General features: G+C 44.8%; 1 protein-coding gene across 1 annotated transcript in view; it reads right to left on the bottom strand.

The window, feature by feature from the left end:
• FUZ (fuzzy planar cell polarity protein) overlaps positions 1–27,445 on the bottom strand; it is a 111,144-nt gene that overhangs the window by 18,313 nt on the left and 65,386 nt on the right. The window contains exon 9 of the mRNA XM_040327535.1: positions 13,247–13,326. Within this exon, the coding sequence (XP_040183469.1) occupies positions 13,247–13,326 (80 nt within the window). The remainder of the gene's footprint in view (positions 1–13,246; positions 13,327–27,445) is intronic.

Here is a 27,445-nt window from a genome sequence, read left to right as displayed (position 1 = left end):
GGTTCTTGATATTCTATTGACTGAGCCGACTCGTAGGAGGGCACGGGAGAGGATTTACAGAGGGCGCTACAACCTTTTTCAGATGAGTGATAATGAGGTGTATCGCATGTTTCGCTTCAGCCCTGAAGTCATCTTTGAGTTGGTAACAATCCTGCAGGATGACATCAGCAGCCCGACCCATCGGGGACAGGCAGTGCAGCCACTGGTGAAGGTAGTGGCAACCCTTCATTTTTTGGCAAGTGGCTCATTTCAGCGCACAGGTGGAATGGTGGCGGGGATGTCCCAATCCAGCATGAGCAGGTGTGTGCACCAAGTGATCCCTGCAATACTCAGACGCATGGGCACACAATTTATTAAACCAACCACGGCTGACCTGCGGCAGAAGGCAATCAGTGATTTTTATGCAATAGCCAGATTTCCACGCACTGTGGGTGCAATAGATTGTACCCATGTGGCACTACGCCCCCCCCCCCCCGGCTCCTCGAGCATATCTACTGCAACAGGAAGCATTGGCATTCGATAAATGTGCAGATGATTGTGGATGCACATGGCCTCATATGGCATGTCCGTGCCAAACACCCAGGGTCAAGCGAGAGAGTGGGTAACCGCTCAAAGAGAACCAGGTAATCTGATTCCTGTGGAGGAGGAGTTTTTTTGGAGTGCGGCTGTCCCAGCTTTTTTCCTTCATCCTAACCCAGGGTCAAGCCATGACAGTTTTATTTACCGACACAGCCCCATCCCAACCGAGTTTGACCAGAACATGTATGGAGACAGCTGGCTGATTGGTGAGTGACATGGGTGTCAGGTATGACTGCCCCCCCCCCCCCCATGATGCACACATCACAAGGGGCACATGCACGACTAACATCCTCCTGTCTTTTCCCTTCCAGGTGACTCTGCATATGCCCTGGGACCTCACATGATGACCCCATTTCGTAACCCTCAAACACCAGGAGAGGAAAGATATAACGAAGCCCATGCACGTACCCGTGCGGTGGTGGAGCGCACATTTGGCATCCTTAAATCTCGATTCAGATGTCTGGATAAATCAGGGGGGACCCTGTTGTATTCACCCAACTTTGTGTGCCAAATCGTGGGGGCATGTAGTATTCTCCACAATTTAGCTCAAAGAAGGGGCATGCACATTGAGCTACGCAATGACCTTACCCCCGAACCACGCAACCCCCCCCCCCCCCCCAAGAAACACTACCGGATCTTCTGAGGGAAGAGCAATCCGGAATGGTCTTGTGGAACGTCTCTTTGCACATTAAACACACCCTGATCTTGTCACAAGTATAATGCATGTATGCACACCACTGTAGTCCCTAGCACACACTCGACACATGCACCCCGAATTGGATTAAACCCAACAATACCCCATGGTATTAGGGAGCAGCAACGCCGCGTCAAGGCTCCAATTATGTTGCTGTCCATTCATACACCTTTCACATGGCAGAGGGTGACACCCCTTTTCCAGCAGGAGTGCCACCCCCCCCCCCCATTCACACACCAGTCACACTGTAGTATACACTCCTCACCGTGTGTTGGGACTACAAATAAATATAAAAGCTCATATACTGAGCATATATCAAAAATATAATAAACTCATATCCTGAGCATATATCAAAAAAATAAATAAATCATATTCTGTGCATAAAATAAATGTCGAAATTATATTATTTTTTTGTTTTTTTCTTTGGGCCAAGGGTGCCCCGGCTCTGGCTCCTCAATCTCCGTGGTGCGGAGGAGGCATGGGGTGGGGATTGAGGGGGGGGAGGAGCATCAACCCCTACTTCCAGACTCCGCGCAGGTGGTGGCTGCATGCCCTCCATGGCGTTGGCCAGGCGGGCGAGGATGGTGTTGGTCTGGGCCAACATCCTCATTTGGCGGGTGGTGGTATCCCGCTGATGCCGGCGGGTAACTCTCCCCTCCTCCCGCACTGCAGCGGTGTTGGCCTGCACAGCAGCGGTATTGGCCTCCACCGCAGCTGCCATCCTGCTTAATAAAGCGGGTGTGGTCTCCTGAGCCACCAAGCAGGTGACTATGGCCTTGGAGTTGCCACTTATTTCCCCCAGGCTCTGTGAGACATGTTTGTCCCGGTCTGCATGCAGGGTGAGGGCATGCTGCACAGAGGTGGAGGTGGATGCCATGCTGTCCGCCAGACGACGAACCTCTCCCACCATGTCCCCTATATGGCGGGTCTGCAGGGCCTGCTCCTCCAGCAGACCGTCACGGAGGCTGGAGGATATATGCCTCGTTTTGGACAGAGCCTTCCTGGGAGGAGAGGCTCGGGCACGGATAGAGGGAGAAGGGGAGGGGTCCACAATGGAGGGGCTTGCCCTGGAGGGGGATGACGTGCTGGGCGGGGGGGTGGTGGGTTGCTCAGGGATGGTGGTATCCTCCTGGAGGGAGCCAGAGTCCTCCTGGATGAGGAAAAAGGAATCCTCCTCCAAAACCACTTCCTCCACCATACTTGGCCCCGGTAGGATCTCCTCCTGGACCAGCATAGACAGAATGTCCATGGGGCCTGACTGGACCCCTGGCTCTGGTATGGATGGGCTGGGTCGACCTGCAGCCGAAGACGGCCCAGCTTCATCATCATCATCACCACCTGTGGATGACACCAAAACGAAATATTTTGCTGGTGAAACACACTGCTCACATGTTCACTTCTACCCCCTCCCATGATGCACAGCAGATATGAAACAAAAATAACTTACCAGTCCCCAAGTTCCCGACAGTGGAGTCGTACCCTTCAAGTCCCTCCACCTGCTCCTGCACAAAAGTTTGGGCAATAAGCTCCTCCTCATGATTTAGCCGGATCTTACAGCGCGGTCCACCTCCCGTGCCACCGGTATATTTTCTGATAAGAGCCAGTTTATCCCGGACCCTGCGCCTCATATCGTTCAGTTTTTTTTGAATGTCATCCCAGGAACGATCTTCATTACCCAGGGCATTGATGTCCAGGGCTATGGCTTCAAAGATAGCCCTCCTTTGGGCAACGGTGGTGTTTGCCCGCTGGGCACCATATAGAACTTCTTTATGTTGCTGGAGTGCAGCAATTAAGATGTCCATCTCCGCAGCCACAAAGTTTGCCTTCCTTTTTTTTGTTGCTTTGGGAAGTGCCATCTCTTCTAAATGGGCTGAATTTCCTTGCTCAGGGGGGGTTGGAAAAAGCAGGATGAAATTCAGCAAAGAACCTGCGCAAGTCTGCTCCTATTTATTTGCTCAGTGCAAGCAGCTGAGCAGGATTTGCCCTGAAAGTATGCTAGGCGCAGTTTGACGCATTCGCAGACGGCAGCGCTCTAACTGCGCATGCGCGCGCCCGGCGCAAACCTCTGCTGAGCCGAAAATTCCTCATTTACATAGGGGCACACCCACTTTGACTTGCACGGCCTTGCGCCCTCAGCTTTGCCTTAAACAGGAGCAAATTAACTGAACAAACGATTCCTGAATCAGGTGGCAATTTGGCAAAATTGCCCCAGCGCAGAGAAATTCAGCTGAGCAGCTCATGTGTAAGTAATGGGCAAATCTACCTGAATCTGGGCCATGGTATTTAGAACTGTTCATAAACAGCCCAGGATTTGGTGACCCCTGGCAAATTGTCATTCGACCCCCAGGTTGAGAACCAGTGGATTAGAGGCAGTGAAGGGCAGAGGGACACATTGGTAGTCTAATAAAGTGGTTCTCAGGCCTGTCCTCAAGTACCCCAACAGGCCATGTTTGCAGGTTTCCTCTATATTGCACACGTTGTATAAATCTGAGTCAATGGCTTGGTATTTTGGACAGCTATTTTATCTAAGAGAAATTCCCAAAACATGGCCTGTTAAAGTTAAAGTTCCATCTATGATAAAAATGTAGGTGCTGTAGTTTGTTGCCATTTCATAGATGTATGCAGTTTTGAGTCTGAGTATGCAGTTTTGAGTCTGAGCACGATTAGTATCTATCAAAGCAGTGGTTAAGGGATTTAACCCATGCCATAGTCTAGCCTAGCGTAGACCTGGCATGGGACTACAGCCAGAACCAGGTGCAAGTTGGAGCCTGCCAAAGAGAGCATGGCCCTAGAAAGGGATTATAGTCTCTCATCATTGTGGTCCTTAACCACTTGAGCCCCGGGCCATTGTCAAATGACGGCCTCACGGTGGCTCTGAAAATACAACAGGACGTCATATGACGTCCTGGATTCCTCCGGCCAATGGGGGGCGCGCGTCCCCGAGATGCCGATGCGCGTGCCTGGCGGTCGCGATGTCCGCCAGGTACCCGCGATCGGCAATGACAGAGCATGGACTTGGAGCACTGTATGTAAACACAGAGCTCCACGTCCTGTCAGGGGAGAGAGGAGACGGATCTGTGTCTCTTGTACATAGGGACACAATCGGTTCACCTCCCCCAGTCACCCCCCTCCCCCCACAGTTAGAACACAATACAGGTACACATTTAACCCCTTCCTCACCCCCTAGTGTTAACCCCTTCAATGCCAGTCACATTTATACAGTTATTAGTGCATATTTATAGCACTGATCGCTGTATAAATGTGAATGGCGCCAAAAATGTGTCAAAAGTGTCCGATGTGTCCGCCATAATGTCGCAGTCCCAATAAAAAAATAAAAAATAAAAAAAAAATCGCAGATCGCCGCCATTACTAGTAAAAAAAAAAAATAATAAAAAATAATAATTCTCATTCCCATATTTTGTAAGCGCTCATTGCGATTTTTTTTTTTTACCAAAAATATGTAGAAGAATACGTATCGACCTAAACTGAGAAAAAAAAATGGGCTATTTATTATAGCAACAAGTAAAAAATATTGATAATTTTTTTTCAAAATTGTTGCTTTTTTTGTTTATAGCGCAAAAAATAAAAACCGCAGAGGTGATCAAATACCACCAAGAGAAAGCTCTATTTGTGGGGGGAAAAAAAGGACGTAAATTTTATTTGGGAGCCACGTCGCACGACTGCGCAATTGTCAGTTAAAGCGACGCAGTGCCGGAAGCTGAAATTTCACCTGAGCATGAGGGGGGTATATGTGCCCAGTAAGCAAGTGGTTAAAGGGCTATCCGCCACTGGAATATTAGGTGATTTGCTGAGGCGAAAGATGGTCTGATCCAGATGACTGTGACAAAACTCCTTAAAGCGGTTCTCCACCCTAAAGTGGAGTCCCGCTGATCGGAACCCTCCCCCCCTCCGGTGTCACATTTGACACCTTTCAGGGGGGAGGGGGGTGCAGACACCTGTCTAAAGACAGGTATTTGCACCCACTTCCAGCCACACGCTACGGGCGAAAGACGGGCATTCCGTCACATCCCGTCTGTCGCCCGTTGTGTCCCAGCACACAGCGTGTGAGCCAATCGGCGGGCGCAGCGCGACTCGCGCATGCGCCGTAGGGAACCGGGCAGTGAAGCCGCAGCGCTTCACTTCCTGGTTCCCTCAGCGTGGATGGCGGGGGGAGCAGCAGAGTGACGAGCGATCGCTCGTGCTCTGCTGCGATCGGCGCTGGACTCCAGGACAGGTAAGTGTCCTAATATTAAAAGTCAGCAGCTGCAGTATTTGTAGCTGCTGGCTTTTAATATTTTGTTCCCATGGCACATCCGCTTTAATAAGAAAGTACTGTGTCAACAAGCATTTGGGGGGCACAAAAACCATATCGGGGTGCTTTTAATCTTCATACTAAAAACAAAGTCAAAGAGAGTGGTGCATCTGGATTTATTCGATACTGTTCCCCATAAACGTCTACTGTACAAACTAAGGTCTGCCAGCATGGACCATAGGGTGAGTACATGGATTGAAAACTGGCTACAGGGCGAGTGCAGAAAGTGGTGATAAATGGGGAGTACCTACCGGTGTGGAAAGTGGGGTCCCCCATGGTTTTGTCCTGGGACCAATCCTATTTAATTTATTCATAAACGACCTGGAGGATGAGATAAACGTCTCAATCTCAGTCTTTGCGGATGATACTAAACTAAGCAGGGCAATAATTTCTCTGCAGGATGTGGAAACCTTGCAAGAAGATCTGAACAAATTAATGGGGTGACAACTACATGGAAAAATAGGTTTAATGTAGAAAAATTTAAAATAATGCATATAGGTGGCAAAAATAAGAATGCAAACTACTCACTAGTGGGAGGACCTCTGGGGTATCTAGGATGGAAAAGGACCTGGGGGTCCTAGTAAATGACAGGCTCAGCAATGGCATGCAAGCTGCTGTAAGCAAAGTCAACAGAATATTGGTATGCATTAAAAAGGGAATTAACTCCAGAGATGAAACAATAATTCTCCCACTCTACAAGACCCTGGTCCGGCCGCACCTGGAGTATGCTGTCCAGTTCTGGGCAACAGTCCTCAAGGAGATGTGCTGGAACTGGAGAGAGTCCAGAGAAGGGCAACAAAGCTAATAAAAGGGACTGGAGGACCTTAGTTATGAGGAAAGATTACGAGCCCTGAACTTATTCTCTCTGGAGAAGAGACGCTTGAGAGGGGATATGATTTCAATGTACAAATACCATACTGGTGACCTCTCAATAGGGATAAAACTTTTCAGCGAAAGGGAATTCCACAAGCAGTGGTTTCAGCAGGGAGCATCAATCATTTAAAAAAAACTATTAGGATAGGCACCTAAACGACCACAGCATACAGGGATATACAATGTAATATTAACATAAAAGCGCACACACACACACACACAGGTTGGACATGTGTCTTTTTTCAACCTCATCAACTATGTACCGTATTTATCGGCGTATATCGCGCACTATTTTCCCCTTAAAGTAAGGGGAAAATTGTGGGTGCGCGATATACGCCGATAGTCGCTTCCTGCGCTCAGTTTGAAATCCTGCGCCGACATATACCGAGTGCAGTACACTCGGGTACATTCGGCCAGGCTCGGCTTCGCTCGTGCTCACCCATAAACGTCACAGAGCGTGAGCGCGAGCGACGCCGAGCCTTGCCGAATGTACCCGAGTGTACTGCACTCGGTATATGTCGGCGGAGGCGTTCGAACTGAGCACGGAAAGCGGGGACTCGACTTGAAGCGCGCGCTGGAGAAGCCGGGAGGACACCATCAAGGCCGCAGACGGACGCCGGACCAGACGATGGACGCTGGGAAGACACCAAAAAACTGTAAGTAATGAAATCATATAACATTTTTTTTTAACAGGAATTTCGGGGGCAACTTTAGGGGTGCGCGGTATACGCGGGAGCGCGTTATACCGCGATAAATACGGTAACTAAAGGAGGCCTTAGTGGCCCTGTAAGACACAGAACCGATACAGCACTACCAGAAGCAACAGGCTGATTTTCTAGTTTTAGAAAATAGCAGATTACATCAATAAGGCCACTTTCACACTGATGCGTTTTACAGGCATTTTTGCGATAAAAATAGCGCCTGGAAAGCACCTGTAAACTGCCTCTTCTGCAGCCCCAGCGTAAAAGCCCAAATGCTTTCACACTGGGGCGATGCGCTTGCAGGACAGGAAAAAAGTCCTGCAAGCAGCATCTTTGGGGCGGTGCGGGAGCAGTGTAAACATCGCTCTAAACCGCCCCTGCAACTGAAATCAATGGCCAGCTCTACCGAAGCATCTGAACCCTTTTTTGGCCGCTAGCAGGGGTTAAAAAGCATCCCGCTAGAAAGCGAAAATCACCACTAAAACTAGAGGTGCTTTACCGTCAACGCAGCCAACGCCTCAATGTGAAAGTGGCTTTAGGGCCGAAATGGTCTCTTTCAATGTAATAGCAGAAGACTGCAGCTCTTCCAGGGAAAGCTCATCAGTCAGCAACTTATGAGAATGAATAGCAGCCACTGTCACAGGCAGATCAGTCATCGAGCCTACAGAGAAGGCCTTTTACTGCCTCTGTGGTCAGGGTCAGAGATTAGCTGGGTCATAAAGTCTTGCATGACTGTTGTAAAAACCTCCTCTAAGGAGCCCAGCAACACCTGAGGGACCAAAAACGTGTAGGATAGAATGGAAAGTTAAACAAACAAAGGCGGACGCAATTAATTTTCTGAAGAAAATGTTCCAGGCATGGCTCCGGTCCTTTCACATTTAAGGCTTTTGTTCATGTAATCAGTCATTCCCTTACTCTCATATTCCACATAAGCAGAGGTCCCGTGACCAAGTGCCTGGGCTTTCCAACTCGTGGTCAGCAAGTCAATTACTGTGGCCAGCACTTTTAATAGTTATTAATCATCCATCTAGCAGGATTGGGAACATAGCTTTATGTTGGTTAACATTTAAGCACAGTCACCATTAAAATTTAAATGTAGCTTAGATTTGTTCTGTTTTCATAATGCATGTGCGTGTGTGTCTTAGGCCTCATTCACATGAGGCGGATCCGTTGCCACGGAGTCCACCAGCTTAGCGGGAGATCTCTCCGTTGATCTCCGCTGATTCGGCGGATGACAGGTCCCTTTCTGCTCACGGAGAGAGGGGCTTGTCGAGCGCCGCTGAGTCCTGTGGAGAGATCGGACGAAAACGGACAGCATCATATCTCGTTTTCATCAGATCACACCCAATCCGTTCCGCCAGGACGGATGTCGTTATATTGCCATGCGTCTGATTTTAGCGGATCGAACCATATCGGATGTCAGCGGACATGGTCACCACTGACATCCGTCGCTCCATAGCGCCCATTCAGGTAAACGGTCCGCCCGTGTGAAAGGGACCAAACACAGCACTGTGCCAAAGTTTTGGACAGGTCCGTGCGGTAAATTAAAAAAGAAGATTTCAGAAACAGAAGAAGTGTTAATAGTTTAGTTAAGTCAAAAATAGAAAGAAAATAAAGAGAAGAGAAATCAATATTTGGTGTTACCAACCTTTGCCTTAAAAACAGCAAGGTCCTGATCCCTCATCATGGAGTCTGTCTGGGAAGAGACAGAAGGATCGGGGGTGGTCTACATCCACAAAAGATCTGTGGTTAGTTCTCCAAGATGTTTGGAGCAACCCTTGCCGAGTTCCTTCAAAAACTGTGTGCAAGTGTACCTAAAAGAATCAACAGAAAACTCACCCAAGCTCTACCGCTCTATTGTGCAATTTAGTGTGCAGAGTGGTCGGTGCTCTGGCTAATGGAGTTCACAGAGAGTCCATAACAAATACGAGCCGGCAACCCGACAGCTTCTCAATGGAAAACTTTATTATAGCAGTAACCTCATCCAAAACCGACGCGTTTCGGCCTAAGCCTTCATCATACCAATGTTCCTGCTATACAAGCATATCCCACTTTTAAGTACACAATGGGGTTTATTTACTAAAGCTGGAAAGTGCAAAATCAGGTTCACTTCTGCATAGAAACCATTCAGCTTCTAACCCCAGCTTGTTTAATTAAGCCTGGTAATAAAACCTGGAAGCTCGTTGGTTTCTATGCAGAAGTGAGCCTGATTTTGCACTTTCCAGCTTTAGTAAATAAACTCCATTGTGTACTTAAAAGTGGGGTATGCCTGTAATAAAGTTTTCTATGGAGAATCTGTAGCGTTGCCGACTCGTGTTTGTTATGGACTACCTAAAAGAATGGTGCTGGTTTGAAGTCAAAGGGTTGTCACACCAGATATTAATTTGATTGAGATTTGTATTTTATTTTATTGATCACTTTGCATTTTGGAAATTGATAAAAATAAGCAAACAGGAGCGAGCATGCATGAGTGCCCCCACAGCAAGCAGCTTGCTATGGGGACACTCAGCAAGGGAGCCGTGGGGGACCCAAGAAGAGGAGAATGGAGCAGGTAAGTTTAACAAATAAAAAAAAATTTCCTTTACAATCACTTTAATGTATATTTTTGAAAGCATTCTTACGTTGTGACAGTGAGAGGAAATCCAGAGAAAGCCAAATACACAGATTTACTCTGCCTAGGCTAGGCAGAGTAAAGCTGTGTACAGGGGCGGACTGACAACTCATGGGGCCCCCGGGCAATAGAAGATTATGGGGCCCCTGGGCTTACAGATGGCCACCACGCTAGGAGGCAGTGCAGAGGCGGGGCAGCTAAAATCTCTGGATTTTCACATCAAAAGCATTTCGGTTTCGGGACATATCAGGGACAGATGTAAAAAAAAACCCAGATTTTTACATACTGTCCCTGGTTTTACTGAGCCTGGCAACCCTGATGGGGGCCCCCTAGTGGCATGGGGCCCTCAGGCAGTGCCCGAGTGACTCAATGGCCAGTCCGCCCCTGGCTGTGTATTTTTCTTTCTCCAGAAACTGTAGTTCTGGATCGGAAACATTCAATTCCGTGTCCAGGTTTTGCTAGATGCCTGCAACTTGGCTGAATACACAGGTGTGCAGGGTCGTTATATACTCCCCCATCTAGTGATGGGCTCGGGCGTGTTTGGATTGAGCCCGCCAGGAAGCCATCACTGCACACCGCAAATAATAGGCAGTGAGGCATTCCCGACCGGCAGCTGCACACACACACACACACACAGCCTATGATTGGCATGTGCAGTGCAGTGCAGTCTTCCTGGCAGGTACGATTAGAACATGCCCAAGCCCATTCTTACCCCGGTCTGAGGATAGCTCAGAGCTTCCAGTTTGGAAACAGCTCCCAGTGTGGGAAATGGAAGATCTCACCCAGGGGTCAAGGGGCCCAAGCCAGAAGCCAACAGATAGTGGATCTCATTCCGGGAGTCAGGTCGGCTGCTGTCAGGAGAACCCAATCCATAGGCCAAAGGTGGGCTGTGAAGCCGGGTGCTCCGGCTAAGAGAGTCAAGTATCCATGAGAGCTGGACAACAGTCAGAGAGACTGGCAAGAGGTGCAGGGCGAGACTGCAGCCGAAGCTAAGTGAGCTTATGCGCTAGGTGTCACAGCATATTACAGAGTCTCTCTTCGTGGGCTACCAGGCCCTTAAATATAGTTCCTGTCTGCCGAGGATTCACTTTATAAAACACATCTACCATGAGAGCCAACTACCCCATGTCAGAATATATATATTCATTAATTCAGATAAAATAGTAAATCTGGATCCCAAGAAATGTCGCCCTGCAAGTCTCAGAATATACAGTACTGCAAGCCAGAACACAAAAAGACTTGATGCTTCATATCAGCTTTGGACTTCGGTGGGCAGAAAGACTAGGACACTTCTTAAAGGGGTATTAAACCCAAAACCAAAAATGTAATATATTGCAGCTTACTTATTAGTTGTGGCTGCATTCGTTTTCTTTTTTAGGCTGAATTCACACCTATGAAAATCCACGTCCAATTCGTAATAGCAGGAGATTTTGACTGGCTCTCTATGGAGCCAATTCACAGATCTCTGCTGTGGCTCCGGTGCAAATTTACAAAGGAGCCCTGTGTGTCTTTTGGTCCATTTCAGGTCCAAATTCAGCCAAACATTCGGGCTGAAATAGGAACTGAAAACGGGGAACCGGGATGCACCGCACCCTTGCTGTGAACCACATGCAGCGATGGTGTGAACCCAGCCTTAGACTTTTTTTTTAGCTGTTTTCACCTGATGATCTGGCCATAAACCCACCTCCTGTATTAGCGTGCCCCCACTTTTGGGCAGCAGCTTTGTCAGTCGTGGGGGAGGGAGTGTTAGATGGACTAGCAGATTTAGATACACTAAAATTTAAGCCAAACTCCAGCTCACACTGCAGTTACAGAATTTTTTTTCTCTTCTGAGATAAAGGTTTTACATTAATAAAAACTGAGCATTGTAGGTACTCCTGCGAATGGTAAATAGTTTGTCTCATCCCTGTAACTGATGAATCTGCAGGACAGCCTGTTGTGTTAAAAAAAAAAAAAAAAAAAACACTTATTGGCTGATGAAAATGTAAGAAATTATAATTTTTCTTTTATTTTTTTTAGGCCAAGGCATCCATTAGATCTTAGAATTGGTAAGCTGCAAAATAACAAATGTTTTGGGTTTAACGACTTCCCGCCCAAGGATGTCATATGACGTCCTGGACTTTCAGTGGGGATATCTGAAAGATGCTTGCAGCTACAGGCATCATTCAGATATCCATCTCTTCAGCCGGCGATCCTGTGCACCATAAAAACGATCATAGCAGCAGTTCCGCCGCTTGATTATAGGCTCTTGGTTCTTATAGGCGACAGGCGACGTCCCCCCCCTCCGGCCGCCATCCGGTGCTTCTCCGGGCTCTCCCGTGCCATCGGAGACCGGAGAAACGATCTGCCGGCGCCGGATGGGAGGCATAGAGATGACTGGTGACCAGATGGTCACCAGTCATCTCTATGATCGTCGGAGACCCGGACGCGTTGTTATGACGTCACGCCCGGGTACCGGAATGTAAACAAAACCGCAATCGCAGCTGTAAGCATGAGATCCGTGAATTTCTTTTCACGATCTAATGCTTTCCAGCCTGGAGGAGAGATGTGGGGTCTTATTGACCCTGCATCTCTCCATAAAAAGAGTACCTGTCACAAACCATTCCTATTACAAGGGATGTTTACATTCCTTGTAATAGGAATAAAAGTGATCAAAAAAAAAAAAAATGTAAAAAAAAAAAAAAAGTGTAAAAATAAAATAAATTAAGTAAAAAAAAAAAAAAAAAGTCCCGCCCACAAATGTAAACGCCGTTCAAACCACACATGTGAGGTATCGCCGCGTGCGTTAGAGCGCCAGCAACAATTTTAGCCCTAGAACTCCTCTAACTCTAAACTGGTAACCTGTAAAAAAAGCGATGCCTATGGAGATTTTTAAGTACTGAAGTTTTGGCGCCATTCCATGAGTGTGCGCAATTTTAAAGCCTGACATGTTCGGTATCTATTTACTCGGCGTAACTTCATCTTTCACATTATACAAAAAATTGGGCCAACTTTACTGTTTTGTTATTCTTTAATTTATGAAAACATTTTTTTTACCCCAAAAATTATTGCGCAAATACCGTGCGAGATAAAAAGTTGCAATGACCGCCATTTTATTCCCTAGGGTGTCTGCTAAAAAAACATCTATAGTGTTTGGGGGTTCTGAGTAATTTCCTAGCAAAAACAATTTGGATTTTTGCATGTAGGAGAGAAGTGCCAAAATAGGCCCGGTATGGAAGTGGTTAATACCGCTTTAATCCATCTTTCCAATCAAATCCAGGAGTCCAGAAACGTGAGAGTAAATAGTCAAATAAAATGGCATTTTCAAAAGCACAATTAACAGAATTCCTACAAACAGTACAAAGCACTACATTAGCAGGCTTTATTTACTTCTGCAGGTTGGGCTCCCATCTGCACAAAGCTGGTATTCTTCATCAGGTTCCAAAGAAATTACTAAACAGGCACGTCATCTTAAAAGAGAACTAATATTTGTTCACCTGATCTTTGCATCTCCTCAGTAGGATGAACTTGCACAGTATATAAACTTTTATTCAAATCCTGATTTACCAGCAAGATGCTACAATAAAACAGAAACATAAAAGACATACATTAGACATTCATGCAAAAAACAAATCACAGTTACATCAATATTTGCAGGGGAAACTCTACCAAGAACTGACTTATTAGCTGGGACAACATAAGTGGTTTAAATTACCCACCAGGTATATCAGAGATGGGCAATTAAATTCCCCCAAGGGGTAACATAAGAAACTGGGACTGTTGTGGAGGGTGGAACCGAAGTTTATAGTAAAAATAATGGGCCGGATTCAGGTAGGAGATACGACGGCGTATCTCCAGATACGCCGTTGTATCTCTGAGTTGTGGCGTCGTATCTATGCGCCTGATTCATAGAATCAGTTACGCATTGATTTCCCTAAGATCCGACTGGCGTAAGTGTCTTACACCGTCGTAGCTTAGGCTGCATATTTACGCTGGCCGCTAGGTGGCGCTTCCGTCGATTTACGCAATGAATATGCTAATTAGGTAGATACGCCGATTCACAAACGTACGTACGCCCGGCGCCATTTTTTACGTTAGGATTTTTTGCCGTAAGGTTGCTCCTGCTATTATGAGGTGTACGCAATGTTAAGTATGGACGTCGTTCCCACGTCAAATTTTGAAATTTTTACATCGTTTGCGTAAGTCGTTCGCGCATAAGGCTGTATGTAAGTTACGTTCACGTCTAAAGCATTAACGTTTTGAGGCGGAATTTTCGAGCATGCGCACTGGGATTCTTTTACAAACGGCACATGCGCCGTTCTTAAAAAAATTCAAAAACTAAATTAAAAAAAAACACGCCCACATCATCCAAATTTGAATTAGGCGTGCTTACGCTGGAGCACATACGTTACGCCGCCGTAACTTAGGGCGCAAGTTCTTTCTGAATAAGGAACTTGCGCCCTAATTTACGGCGGCGTAACGTATCGGAGATACCTTACGCCCGCACAACATTACGCAGGGCTACCTGAATCTAGCCCACAATGTATAGTAAAAAAGTTTTGAATAAACCAGCAGCCTTAAAGGAATTTTTTTTTTTTTGCTGAAATGACTGTTTACAGGGTATAGAGACATAATAGTTAACTGATTCCTTTTAAAAAATATTAAAAATAGATAAAAATCAATCATATAATGTACCTACAGTTTCAGTTTCGTTTTTGCATGCTGTTTCCTGCTCTTTGATAGTTTGTAAAACTAAACTGATTGGTGCTGAGGGGTTTTAGACACACAGTAATCACACCTCCTTCATTAGTGACCACAGAGAGAAAGCTCCCATGACTTTTTTCATCAGGAAACAGACAACCAGGAAGTGTTCAAAACAGAGAAGGATTAGAGCAAAAACAATGAGGACATGAAACCAGCATTGCAGTAAGGTAAAGGAAGCTATTTAGCGAAAAAAATGTTTTCCTTTAGTGACCCTTTAAGCCGGCCATAGATGGATCGATTCTCAGCTAGTTGGCCTGGCCAAGATTCAATAAATGTATGGGCAAGCTGGTTGCACTTGGTACAACCAGCCTGTCAGATTTTTTTACATGCGATTACTGCCGGCGGCTATAGCTGCTAGCGGTTAATATTGTTCTGCCGATCATGAAGGCTCCTGTCGGTAGAAAACAATTGCACTGCAGAAGGGATTCCCCCATCAACACTGACTGTGTTGATTGGGGGAAACAATGGGCTTTCTTTCATTCTACCAACGGAATGCCACTCACATGAAAGTCATCAGGAAGCATTTATTCTAAAGTTTCACACATCTACGTGGGTATTTTCAAATTTATACAATAAAAGTACAATCCTGCTACCTTTTTAGCAATATTTCTTCCTGTATGTTATGTCAAAACAAGGGGTTGTGGAAGGTGCCTTGCAAAGTGATTTCTTACTGCACAAAAAGGTGGAGAACGTGATCAGTAGAAACCATCTGCTTCCCGAGATATTTTAAAGTGATTTTTTGCGCTCATACTTACTTTTACAGGCTGAGTATTTTTGTGATGGGTATAACAGTCTTTATTTAAAGTGGATGTAAACCCTCAATACACCCAGTGAAGTGAACAGCCTCAGATGATACACAGGGATGAACCAAATCTCCCTACATACGTTTTACATGTATATCTGCTGTCTTCACATTTATATACCGTTTAGAAAGTTCAGATCGTGTTAGGAAATGTTCTCTTCCAGTTTAACACAGAGAGGGTTATTTATGAAAGGCAAATCCACTTTTCATTACAAGTGCAAGTGTTTCGAAGGAATTGTTATTTTATCATATTGGTCATCAATAGCTAAACATATGAGCAATTAAACTCGTTTTAATACTTTGTATTTGTTAAAAAAACTTTTTGATACATTAATAAACTACTTTTATTTTTTCAATATCTGATCCATTATTGCCCAATAATACCGGTAGGTAGCAGTCTTTGTTCCCTAGGGAGACCGTATCTTGGTCTCCTATGTGGAATACCTATGGTGTATTTTAAATGTGAATGAGCCTTAAGGGTGCCGCTGACAAACGCAACTAAGGGCTCATTCACAAGTGCAGCAGGCATGGCTGATCCTCTAAAAAGCGATCCGAGTGTTTGACAGGTGTCTCCTCATTATCGGATTAAACCTGATGACTGCCGTGCACTGCACACGTTTGTAACATAGTAGTGCGACAATTGGAGGTTTAAATCAGGTGTGAGGAGGCGACACTGTGCCAGGTGATCTTTGACGTCTCCAATGTTGTTCAGGTAGATCTCTACCTCTAAGGCCTCGTACACACGAAACGCCGCGTTGGGCTTACAAAGATGTAGCTATATGCGCTAATGGGATTTTATTCTCATCAACTAATTTGATGACTCGTTTATAGTTTATAATTTATGTTACAATTTTTTGTTGTGTGCTGCCCAGTTCCTATGTGTCCACATTTATTGATTGAATTAAACAATTCATTGTTATGTGTTAACATTTGTATTATGGATGTAAATCTTGGTTATGCTATGTGTCACTGTACACGCTACCTGTTTTTACTGTGTAGATATTTTATCTATTTAATACATGTATACTACTTTCAATGGTTCATTTCATTTTTTTCCCCCCATTAGCATACTGCTTCATTCAAAGTCCCAATCTCCTTTTGTTTCATATTGAATCCGGAATGGAGATACATTTTATATGTAATCTCACTCAAAGTCCCAAAACGCCAATCGTGTCCCCCTCTTACCATTGGGCTTTAGTTGGACTTTATTCACATTTATTTATATGTATGTTTGGATACTCAGCACATTTTTTTCTTTGAGTATACTACTTTATGGCACATTATTGAATAAGCGCACCATTCTCATCTTTTTCTTTTACATTTATTATGCAGTGTCTTATGAGTGCACTACTAAGTGGTTGCAGCCAATTCACGGTCACTATACATGTACTATATATATTTTTTTCTGCATTTATTTCCACTATATTCACTGGAGGTTGATGGTTTATATTTACCTAAAAAATTAGAAAACTTGCACGCTACTATGTTCTCTTATAACTAGGGTTGTCCCGATACTAGTATCGGTATCAGGACCGATACCAAGCATTTGCCCGATTCTTGTACTGTCGGCGGTGATCAGTGCGTGGGGAAGTTACAAGCACCGATCAACGCTGTTTTTAAAGCAGCTGAAAGCCGCAGTGTATCCCGTGTATGGCGCAGTGTATGCCGCCGTGTATCCAGTGTATGCCGCCGTGTATCCCGTGTATGCCGCCGTGTATCCCGTGTATGCTGCCGTGTATCCCGTGTATGCCGCCGTGTATCCCGTGCATGCCGCCGTGTATCCCGTGCATGCCGCCTTGTATCCCGTGCATGCCGCGTGTATCCCGTGTATGCCGCCGTGTATCCCGTGTATGCCGCCGTGTATCCCGTGTATGGCGCAGTGTATGCCGCCGTGTATCCAGTGTATGCCGCCGTGTATCCCGTGTATGCCGCCGTGTATCCCGTGTATGCTGCCGTGTATCCCGTGTATGCCGCCGTGTATCCCGTGCATGCCGCCGTGTATCCCGTGCATGCCGCCTTGTATCCCGTGCATGCCGCGTGTATCCCGTGTATGCCGCCGTGTATCCCGTGTATGCCGCCGTGTATCCCGTGTATGCCGCCGTGTATGCCGCCGTGTATCCCGTGTATGCCGCCATGTATCCCGTGTATGCCGCCGTGTATCCTGTGTATGCCGCCATGTATCCCGTGTATGCCGCCGTGTTTCTCTCCCCTTCCGTTCTCCTACTCCACCCCCTGGAAATGTCAGGGTGGAGAGCGGGGTAGGAGCCGGTAAATCCGGCTCCTTACTGCTCCGAATGGACAGAGTCAGTGATCACTGACTCTGTCCATTCACATAACTGAAACATTGTAAGCTATGTTTACAAATGTTTCAGTTTATGAATGAAGAGAAGACGCTGTCTTCACTCCATTCATTTTCAGCGCAGCTGATGCTGCTGAGAAAGGGACAGGGGAACATGTGTCTCTAGTCCCTTTCCCTGTCTCAAAGGGAAGATGTCAGAGGTCTGTTAAGACCTCTGATATCTCACCAAAGCCTCCCCAACCTGGCTGAAAAAATAAATAAAGAATAAAAAAACAAAAGAATAAAAAAAAATATTGTAGAAAATAAAACAATTAAAGAAAAAACACACCGACACGTTCCACCCCCCCCCCCCCCTTAAAAAAAAAAGAAAGCATTATAAATAAATAAAAAAATGGTAAAAAATAAAATAAAAAAAAAAATTAAAAACAAATTGTTAAAGGTAAAAAAAAAACAAAAAAAAAAAACACATACTGACACATGTGCCGCATGATTAAAAAAAAAAAAATATCGGTATTCGGTATCGGCGAGTACTTGAAAAAAAGTATCGGTACTTGTACTCGGTCTTAAAAAAGTGGTATCGGGACAACCCTACTTATAACAAGTACCAGTGATTGCTCAGTCAGAGATTGGTGCCATGTTATAGGTGCAGTTTCTGTATATGGAATTAAGTGTATGTAAACATGTTTTGTATGCAACATTAAATTATTTATATTGCCACAATTTACCGTATGTTCTTTGTCATCATGAACTTTATCTAAAGTCCCACCTACCCCCCCCCCCCCCCATCTGCATCACCGTGTTTACTGCCGCAGTGTAACGTTTTTTGTTCAAATGACAGGGATGGAGTCATGTCCTCATATAAAGTCCCACTCTCCCCTATCCCCCTTCTTGTTCCAACATGGTTTTATAGTCTTTTCTATTGAAGTGCCCTGTTTGTCAACATGTGCTATATCCAGGCATATTCTGTTGCAGACCCTTACCTTCATACTTGTAAGTACAGGTAATAAATCTAGTCCAAAATGTTGAATGACAAGTTCACCTTTGCAAAATAATGTGTCATCCTGATTTAAAATAAATATTATAGAACCAATGATTTAAATATTATAGAACCAATTGCTCCAGCGAAGGGGTGGAGAACACAGGTTGTGGTCAGGGACCTGTGAAATTAACAACCAACCAATTCATTAATTAGTCGCTGCATAGGTGTTTTTAAACCGTTTTTTTTTTTTTTTTAAACCAAGCATCTTGGCGATTGCGTGCTTTAAAACAGACTACGCAGCGTACTTGTAAAACGCTATGCAAGGAACTATGGGGCATTTCCGGCTGCCGTTGTTTACATGCCGACAGTTGATCACAAAAAAAAGTGAAAAAAATGTGTTTTACACAGGATGGACTTTGCAAAGGGGAACTTGTCCTTTAAGACCAGTACAGTGTGCCATGCCAGAACTAAAGGGGTTGTAAAGGTTCTTTTTTTATTTTCTAAATACCGTATTTATGGGCGTATAACACGCACCATAACTTTAAGAGGCAAGTTTAAGGGAAAAAACTTTCCACAGCCCCCTGCGTTTAACACGCAGGCACAGTTTACCCTCTATTTTCAGGGTAAAAAAGTGAGTGTTATACGCCAATAAATACAGTAGGTTCCTTTAAGCTAGTGCATTGTTGGTTCACTAACCTTTTCCTTTCTTTTTATTTCTTTGTTATCTTTGTCTGAATTTCTCACTTCCTGTTCCTCCTCAGTAAGCTGTTCTGGCTGACTAACCCCCAGCCAGAACGGCTCGGATGATGGGGGCAAGCTTACTGAGGAGAAACAGTAAGCAGTCAGACAAAGAAAAAAAAAACATTAAGAAGGGAAATCGAAGGAAAATGTAAGTGAACCAACAATGCACTAGCTTTAAGGAACCCATTTAGAAAATAAAAAACAAACCTTTACAACCCCTTTAAGACTAGATGCAACTTAATTGCAGTGTTTAACTCAGTAGAGGACTATATAGGGCTTGGGGAGAAAAAAAGTATGGCTCTTGCACATAGAAAGAGCAAGGTTTATTTTGCTTCATGATGTCTTTATATGATGTTATTATTATAAGCTTTTACAGTATATGCTTCGAAATTAGAGGGCAGATCTGCCATAAACCACTGTTATCAACTCCGCCGGCTGCCACATTTCCACACCATGATGCATTTGTTACACATGGTGCATAAATGCCAACTGCAATTCATCCAGCAGATCAGTTAACCACCTCTTCTACCCAATATCCCCTTCCTCCTCAGTGGACAAGCCAGTCTCCAGACCTTAATCCCATAGAAAATATGTGGAGGGAGCTGAAGAAGGGACCTCAAAACCTTAATGACTTGGAGAAGATCTGCAAAGAGGAGTGGAACAAAATCCTTCCTGCGATGTGTGCAAACCTGGTGGCCAACTACAAGAAACGTCTGACCGCTGTGATTGCCAACAAGGGTTGTGCCACCAAGTACCAATTCATGTTTTGTGAAGGGGTCAAATACTTATTTCACTTATTAAAATGCAAATCAATTTATAACTTTTTTTGAAATGCATTTTTCTGGATATTTGTGTTATTCTTTCTCTCACTGTTAGAATACACCTATCATTAAAATTAGGGTTGTCCCGATACCGATACTAGTATCGGTATCGATACCAAGCATTTGCCCGAGTACTTGTACTCGGGCAAATGCTCCCGATGCTTCACCCGATACATGTACTGTCAGCGGTGATCAGTGCATGGGGAAGTTACAAGTTCGTTTCGTGTTGTGTTTCGTTCGTCTCTCTCTCTCTCTCTCTCTCTCTCTCAAATCAGCGGTGATTGGTGCTTGTAACTCCCCCACAGACGATCACCGCTGACTGTCCCGTGTCCTCCTCCAGCCTCCCTCCGTTTTGCTGCAGTCTCCCTCCCTTCGTGTCCCCCGCCGTGTTTCTCTCTCCCTCCGCGTCCCCCGTGCTTCTCTCTCCCTCCGTGTATTCCTCTGTGTATCCCCGCCGTGTATTCCCGCCGTGTATTCCCACCGTGTATTCCCACCGTGTATTCCCACTGTGTATCTCTCTCCTTCCGTGCTCCTCCTCCACCCCCTGGAACTGTCAGGATGGAGAGCGGGGTAGGGGCCAGGAAATCCAGGTCCTTACTGCTCTGATCACTGACTCTGTCTATTCACATAACTGAAACATTGTAAACTGTGATTACAATGTTTCAGTTTATGAATGAAGAGAAGACGCTGTCTTCTCTGCATTCATTTTCAGCACAGCTGAGGCTGCTGAGAAAGGAACTGGGGAATCTGTGTCCCTAGTCCCTTTCTCTGTCTCAAAGGGGAGATGTCAGAGGTCTGTTAAGATCCCTGATATCTCACCAAAGCCCCCCAACAGGGCTGAAAAATAAATAAATAAATAAATTAATAATAATAATAATAATAATAATAATAATAATAATATATACATTATTGTAGAAAATAATAAAAAAAATAAAAGAAAAAAACACACTGACACGGTCCACCCCCCCCCCCCCCTTAAAAAAAAGAAAGCATTATAAATAAAATAAAAAAATTGTAAAAAAAAAAAATTGTAACAAATTAAAAACAAATTGTTAAAGATAAAAAAAAAAAAACACCGACACATGTGCCGCTAACACATGAGATTAAAAAAAAGTATCGGTATTCGGTATCGGCGAGTACTTGAAAAAAAGTATCGGTACTTGTACTCGGTCTTAATAAAGTGGTATCGGCACAACCCTAATTAAAATTATAGACGGATAATTTTTTCGTCAAACGTACAAAATCAGCAGGAGGATCAAATAATTTTTTTCCCCCCTCACTGTATCTCAAGGGTTCTCTTCCATACGGATGCATCTGCGATCAATAACCATTTTATGGGGCTTGTTTTCTCAAACATTAACATTAGAGGTACACTGGATGAAGATGGAAGCACTGGCAACAGAACATGTACTGTACATTACATTACTGGAGGGGGGCTTTGCAAGGTGTGTGCTTTAATATGCAAATATGCTATAATACTATATAATAATATAATGCTATAATACTTGCCCACTAGGGGTAAAAACTGGGGGGCCCCCAAAATAAATTTTGCCTGTCATTTAGTTTTAATTTGCATACTCTGCAAATCACTGCAGCCAGAATCCAAAAAGGACCACACTGGTTCAGCTGGAATGTACTGTAGTCTGTGCCTTGTAACGTCCATTATCTCGCTCAGCTGTATATAATATCAGATTGTGATAGGGAAACGTCATGCATCTATGCTATTTACTATATTATGTCATCTATTTCCATCCAGGTCAAAGTTTATTAAGGAATGATTTTCTCCAGATTAATGCCACGTGCATCTTACAAACTCATTGAACTCTGAACGGACGTGTTAGTCTGCAGGAAACAGATAAACAAATAATGTTTCTGCAGAAGATATATTAGTTTCTTCCAGGATACCACCTGCTTTAAAGTTTATTTCTGCACACCTAGTTCTCTTATGTAGAAGTTTTCAATCTCATGATGGAGTTGGTCAATAACCAATGAAGGTTGTACAGTATATAAACTGAATCTGCATAAAAGTGACGATTTCTAACATTTTGGTTATCACTTTACTGCTCTCAATGATGCAACTTAAGCACCTCATTACTGCTGTACTGTAAAAAGTCAAGAGGCAGATGTGTTATATATATATATATATATATACACACACACACATTCTTGCATGCCAGAAACCTGTGCAGATACAGGCACTGCCCCTTTTGCATCATCCAGGAGGAAACATCCTATCATGTTTTCTGGGAGTGCCCCTTTGCACAGGGCCTGTTGACAGCCTTGGAACCTGAACTTAAAGCGGGGGTTCACCCTTAGAGGGCACTTTTCCCCCTTAGATTCCTGCTCGTTTTTACTAGGGGAATCGGCTATTTATTTTAAAATATGTGCAGTACTTACCCGTTTACGAGATGCATCCTCTCCGTCGCTTCCGGGTATGGGCTTCGGGAATGGGCGTTCCTTCTTGATTGACAGTCTTCCGAGAGGCTTCCGACGGTCGCATCCATCGCGTCACGATTTTCCGAAAGAAGCCGAACGTCGGTGCGCAGGCGCAGTATAGAGCCGCACCGACGTTCGGCTTCTTTCGGCTACGAGTGACGCGACGGATGCGACCGTCGGAAGCCTCTCGGAAGGCTGTCACTCAAGAAGGAACGCCCGCTCCCGAAGACCCATACCCGGAAGCGACGGAAGAAGATGCAGCTCGAAAACGGGTAAGTACTGCTCATATTTTAATACAAATAGCCGATTCCCCTAGACCGAACGAGCAGGAATCTAAGGGAAGAAAAAAATTTTTTTACAAATGGGTGAACTCCCGCTTTAAAGACTTTGTACCACAGACTGCCATTACACACTTTGGTGTGTTAAACGGACTCTTCTGTGGAACTCATTCACAGGAGGACATTGACAGTGCCTGGCGGGTGCTGTGTTGCTTTAAAGACGCTTTATGGTACGCCAGGAACCGCCGCGTACACCACCGGCAGAGGATGTCCATTGAGGACTGTCGCAGACTGACCTTCAGTCTGCTGAGAGACTATACCTTGATGGACTTTAAGGAGGAAGAGGACGTCTGAAGATTTCCCCTTCCCCCTGACATTGACATTTCTTGACACGCTTTATTGAACTACTGTTTTCAGGGTAATGCGGCATCATGCACGATGTGATGTTTCGGGGTTTCACAACTCTGCGCAACACATCAGGCATCATACCGCAGAATGGGTTGAATGAATGTAATTTAATTGTATGCTTGCAACTGTATTGATATGTAGTGTATTTATGCGCTGCGTCGCAGTACAGAGAATGTACCCTGTTGAAAGTATTTGATTTTTGTATATTTGCTTTGCAAAATAAACTTAAATATTGCCTTTTACTAAAGATTTCCGTGGAGAGGAACAACCAAAAAAATATATATATATATATATATATATATATATATATATATATATATATATATATATATATATATATATATATATATATATATATATACACACACACACACACACACGTATATATTTATTAGGGCTGTGGAAATGAAAGATTAATTCTTTGAATAATCGTAAAAAATGTTGATCGATCCAAATTCTTTTAATCAGTACTAGTGGTGCAACAGATCGTAAATGATCCGTGATCCGAACAGGTCACCATATGCGGATCGGCACACCACGTGATCTGCAGAGCTCCGCTGCTGCCTCGGCCATAGGAAAGGCCGTGGCTTCGGCATAGCTCCTGGAGCGGTGGCCATCTTGGTCCACCCGGCGGCTGCCTAGGTGAGCCTAGAGTGGCACGCTGACGTCATCACTTGGCCTCAACTGCTTGTGTTCGGCCGGCTTCTCTGGTAAGACTAAGCAAGCATACAGTGGGGGAGATGTGGACCATATTACAGTGGGGAGATGTCTGTGAATTACAGGGGAGAGATGTCTGTGGATATTACAGTGGGGACTATAGTGGATTATAGTGGTGATCCGAAAAATGTATGTGCGTTCTAATTAATCAAAATTAGTCGATCTATTAAAAAAAAAAAAAAACTTGATTAATCGAACACGAAAATTTTAATCAGTAACAGTCCTAAATATATATATATATATATATATATATATATATATATATATATATATATATATAAAAAAGAAGGCTCTGTCACAGAAATTATATTACCTCCCTAGTCGGGTAACAATTCAAAATGCATTTTCCCCTCATTTTTTATCCCAGGTCTCCAAAGAGATGGGGTGAATCTCCCTAACTGGGGCACAAACAGCAATTAAAACTCCCTCCGCCCACCCGGAGTTTAAAAACGTAAAAATATTTTGCCTTCAGACAAGTTAACCTCTGAGCAGACACTAAACCAAAACAAGGGTCTTTCTTTCGAGCACAACTTGATGTGTAAAAAAAAAAAAAAACACAACATTGCAACTCAACACACAGCCATTAATGTCTAAACAACTGGCAACAAAAGCGAGTACACCCCTAAGGGAAAATGTCCAAATTGGGCCCAAAGTGTCAATATTTTGTGTGGCCACCATTTTTTTCCCACAACTGCCTTAACCCTCTTGGGCATGGAGTTCACCAAAGCTTCACAGGTTGCCACTGGTGTCCTCTTCTACTCCTCCATGAGGACATCACGGAGCTGGTGGATGTTAGGAGACCTTGCCCTCCTTTACCTGCCATTTGAGGATGCCCCACAGATGCTCAATAGAGTTTAGGTCTGGAGACATGCTTGGCCAGTCCATCACCTTTACCCTCGGCTTCTTTAGCAAGGCAGTGGTCGTCTTGGAGGTGTGTTTGGGGTCGTTATGCTGCAATACTGCCCTGTGGCCCAGTCATGCTCTGCTTCAGTATGTCACAGTACATGTTGGCATTCATGGTTCCCTCAATGAACTGTAGCTCCCCAGTGTTGGCAGCACTCATGCAGCCCCAGACCATGACACTCCCACCACCATGCTTGACTGTAGGCAAGACACGCTTGTCTTTGTACTCCTCCCCTGGTTGCCACCAACACACACTTGACAAGATCTGAATCAAATAAGTTTATCTTGGTTCATCAGACCACAGGACATGGTTCCAGTAATCCATGTCCTTAGTCTGCTTGTCTACAGCAAACTGTTTGCAAGCTTTCATGTGCATGATCTTTAGAAGAGGCTCATCAATGCCACCTATCCGTGCCCATTAGTATGGCATATTTATGCCCCCTCATCATTGCCACCTCATCAGTGCCTTGAAAAAGTATTCATACTCCTTGAAATTTTCCACATTTTGTCATGCTGTTACAACCAAAAACAAATATATTTTATTGGGATTTTATGACCAACACAAAGTGGCACACGATTGTGAACTGGAAGAAAAATGATAAATGGTTTTCAATTTTTTTTACAAATAAATATCTGAAAAGTGTGGCGTGAATTTGTATTCAGCTCCTTTACTAACTAAAATCTAGTGGAACCAATTGCCTTCAGAAGTCACCTAATTAGTAAATAGAGTCCACCTGTGTGTAATTTAATCTCAGTATAAATACAGCTGTGCTGTGAAGCCCTCAGAGGTTTGTTAGAGAACCTTTTTTGAAAAAAAACAGCATCATGAAGGCCAAGGAACACACCAGAGTTGTGGAGGAGTTTAAAGCAGGGTTAGGTTATACAAAAATATCACAAGCGTCGACCATCTCAGGGAGCTCTGTTCCATTTACCATCCAAAAATGAAAAGAGTACAAATGCAAACCTACCAAGACATGGCCGTCCACCTAAACTGACAGGCTGGGCAAGGAGAGCTTTAATCAGAGAAGCAGCCAAGAGACCCATTATAACTCTGGAGGAGCTGCAGAAATCCAATTCTAAAGTTGGGAGAATATGGCCCGGATTCACAGACATCTGCGCATATTTATGCCGCCGTAGCGTATCTCATATACGCTACGCCGACGTAGCGCAGAGAAGCAAGCACCAAATTCACAAAGCACTTGCCACCAAATCTGCACTGGGTTTCTTAGGCGTAAGTGGAAGTGGGCGTGAGCAATGCAAATGAGGCGTGACCCCATGCAAATGATGGGCTGAGTCTCAGCCAGATACAAATAAAGAACAGCGCATGCGCCGTCCCGTGGACGCATCCCAGTGCGCATGCTCAGAATCACGTCGAAACGAATGCCCAAGATACGACAGATCACTGCCTACGGCGTGAACGTAACCTACGCCCAGCCATATTCACGTACAGCGTAAAATACGCCGGCTTGAGTTCCCTTGTCCATACCTTTGCATGGGTTGTGCCTCATATATGGGGAATAACTTTACGCCGGACGTACGACTTACGCAAACCGCGTATATAATGCGCCGGGCGCAAGTACGTTCGTGTATCGACGCATCTCCCTCATTTCCATATTTGAATAGGAAATCAATGGGAGCGCCAGATGCGTCCAGCGTAAATATGCGCCCACGATACGCCGGCGTAGGCAAGTTATGTCGGTCGGATGAAGCCTATTTTTAGGCGTATCTCAGTTTGTGGGCACGGCGCATGGATACGACAGCACATATTTACACTTACGCGGCGTATCTCGAGATACGTCGGCGCAAGTGCTTTGTGAATCCGGGCCTATGTTTACAGAACAACTATTAGTCGTGCTCTCCACAAATCTGGTCTTTATGGAAGAGTGGCAAGAAGAAAGCCATTGTTTAAAGAAAGCCATAAGAAGTCCCATTTGCAGATTACAAGAAGCCATGTGGGGGATACAGCATGTAGAAGAAGGTGCTCTGGTCAGATGAGACCAAAATTTAACTTTTTGGCCTAAAAGCAAAACGTTATGTGTGGCCAAAAAAATGAATACTGCACATCACCCTGAACACACCACCTCCACCGTAAAACATGGTGGTGGCAGGATCATGTTGTGGAGATGCTTTTCTTCAGCAGGGACAGAGAAGCTGGTCAGAGTTGATGGGAAGATAGATGGAGCCAAATACAGGGCAATCTTAGAAGAAAACCTGTTAGGCCCCATACACACGACCGAGTTTCCTCGGCAGAATTCAGCCAGAAACTCGATCGGAGCTGGATTCTGCCGAGAAACTCGGTCGTGTGTACACTTTTCAGCGAGGAAGCCAACGAGGAACTCGTCGGGCCGAATAGAGAACATGTTCTCTATTTCCTCGTTGTTCAATGAGGAAAGTCGGCCCGCCGAGATCCTCGGCGGCTTCAACACTGAACTCGACGCGGAACTCGATGTGTTTGGCACGTCGAGTTCCTCGGACGTGTGTACGGGGCCTTAGAGTCTGCAAAAGACTTGAGACTGGGGAAGAGGTTCACCTTCCAGCAAGACAACGA

Source organism: Rana temporaria, chromosome 10 (assembly GCF_905171775.1).
Source record: "Rana temporaria chromosome 10, aRanTem1.1, whole genome shotgun sequence".
Taxonomy (NCBI): Eukaryota; Metazoa; Chordata; class Amphibia; order Anura; family Ranidae; genus Rana; species Rana temporaria.
Note: the sequence above shows the minus strand (reverse complement) of the source record. Positions and strands in the feature narration are given on the sequence as shown.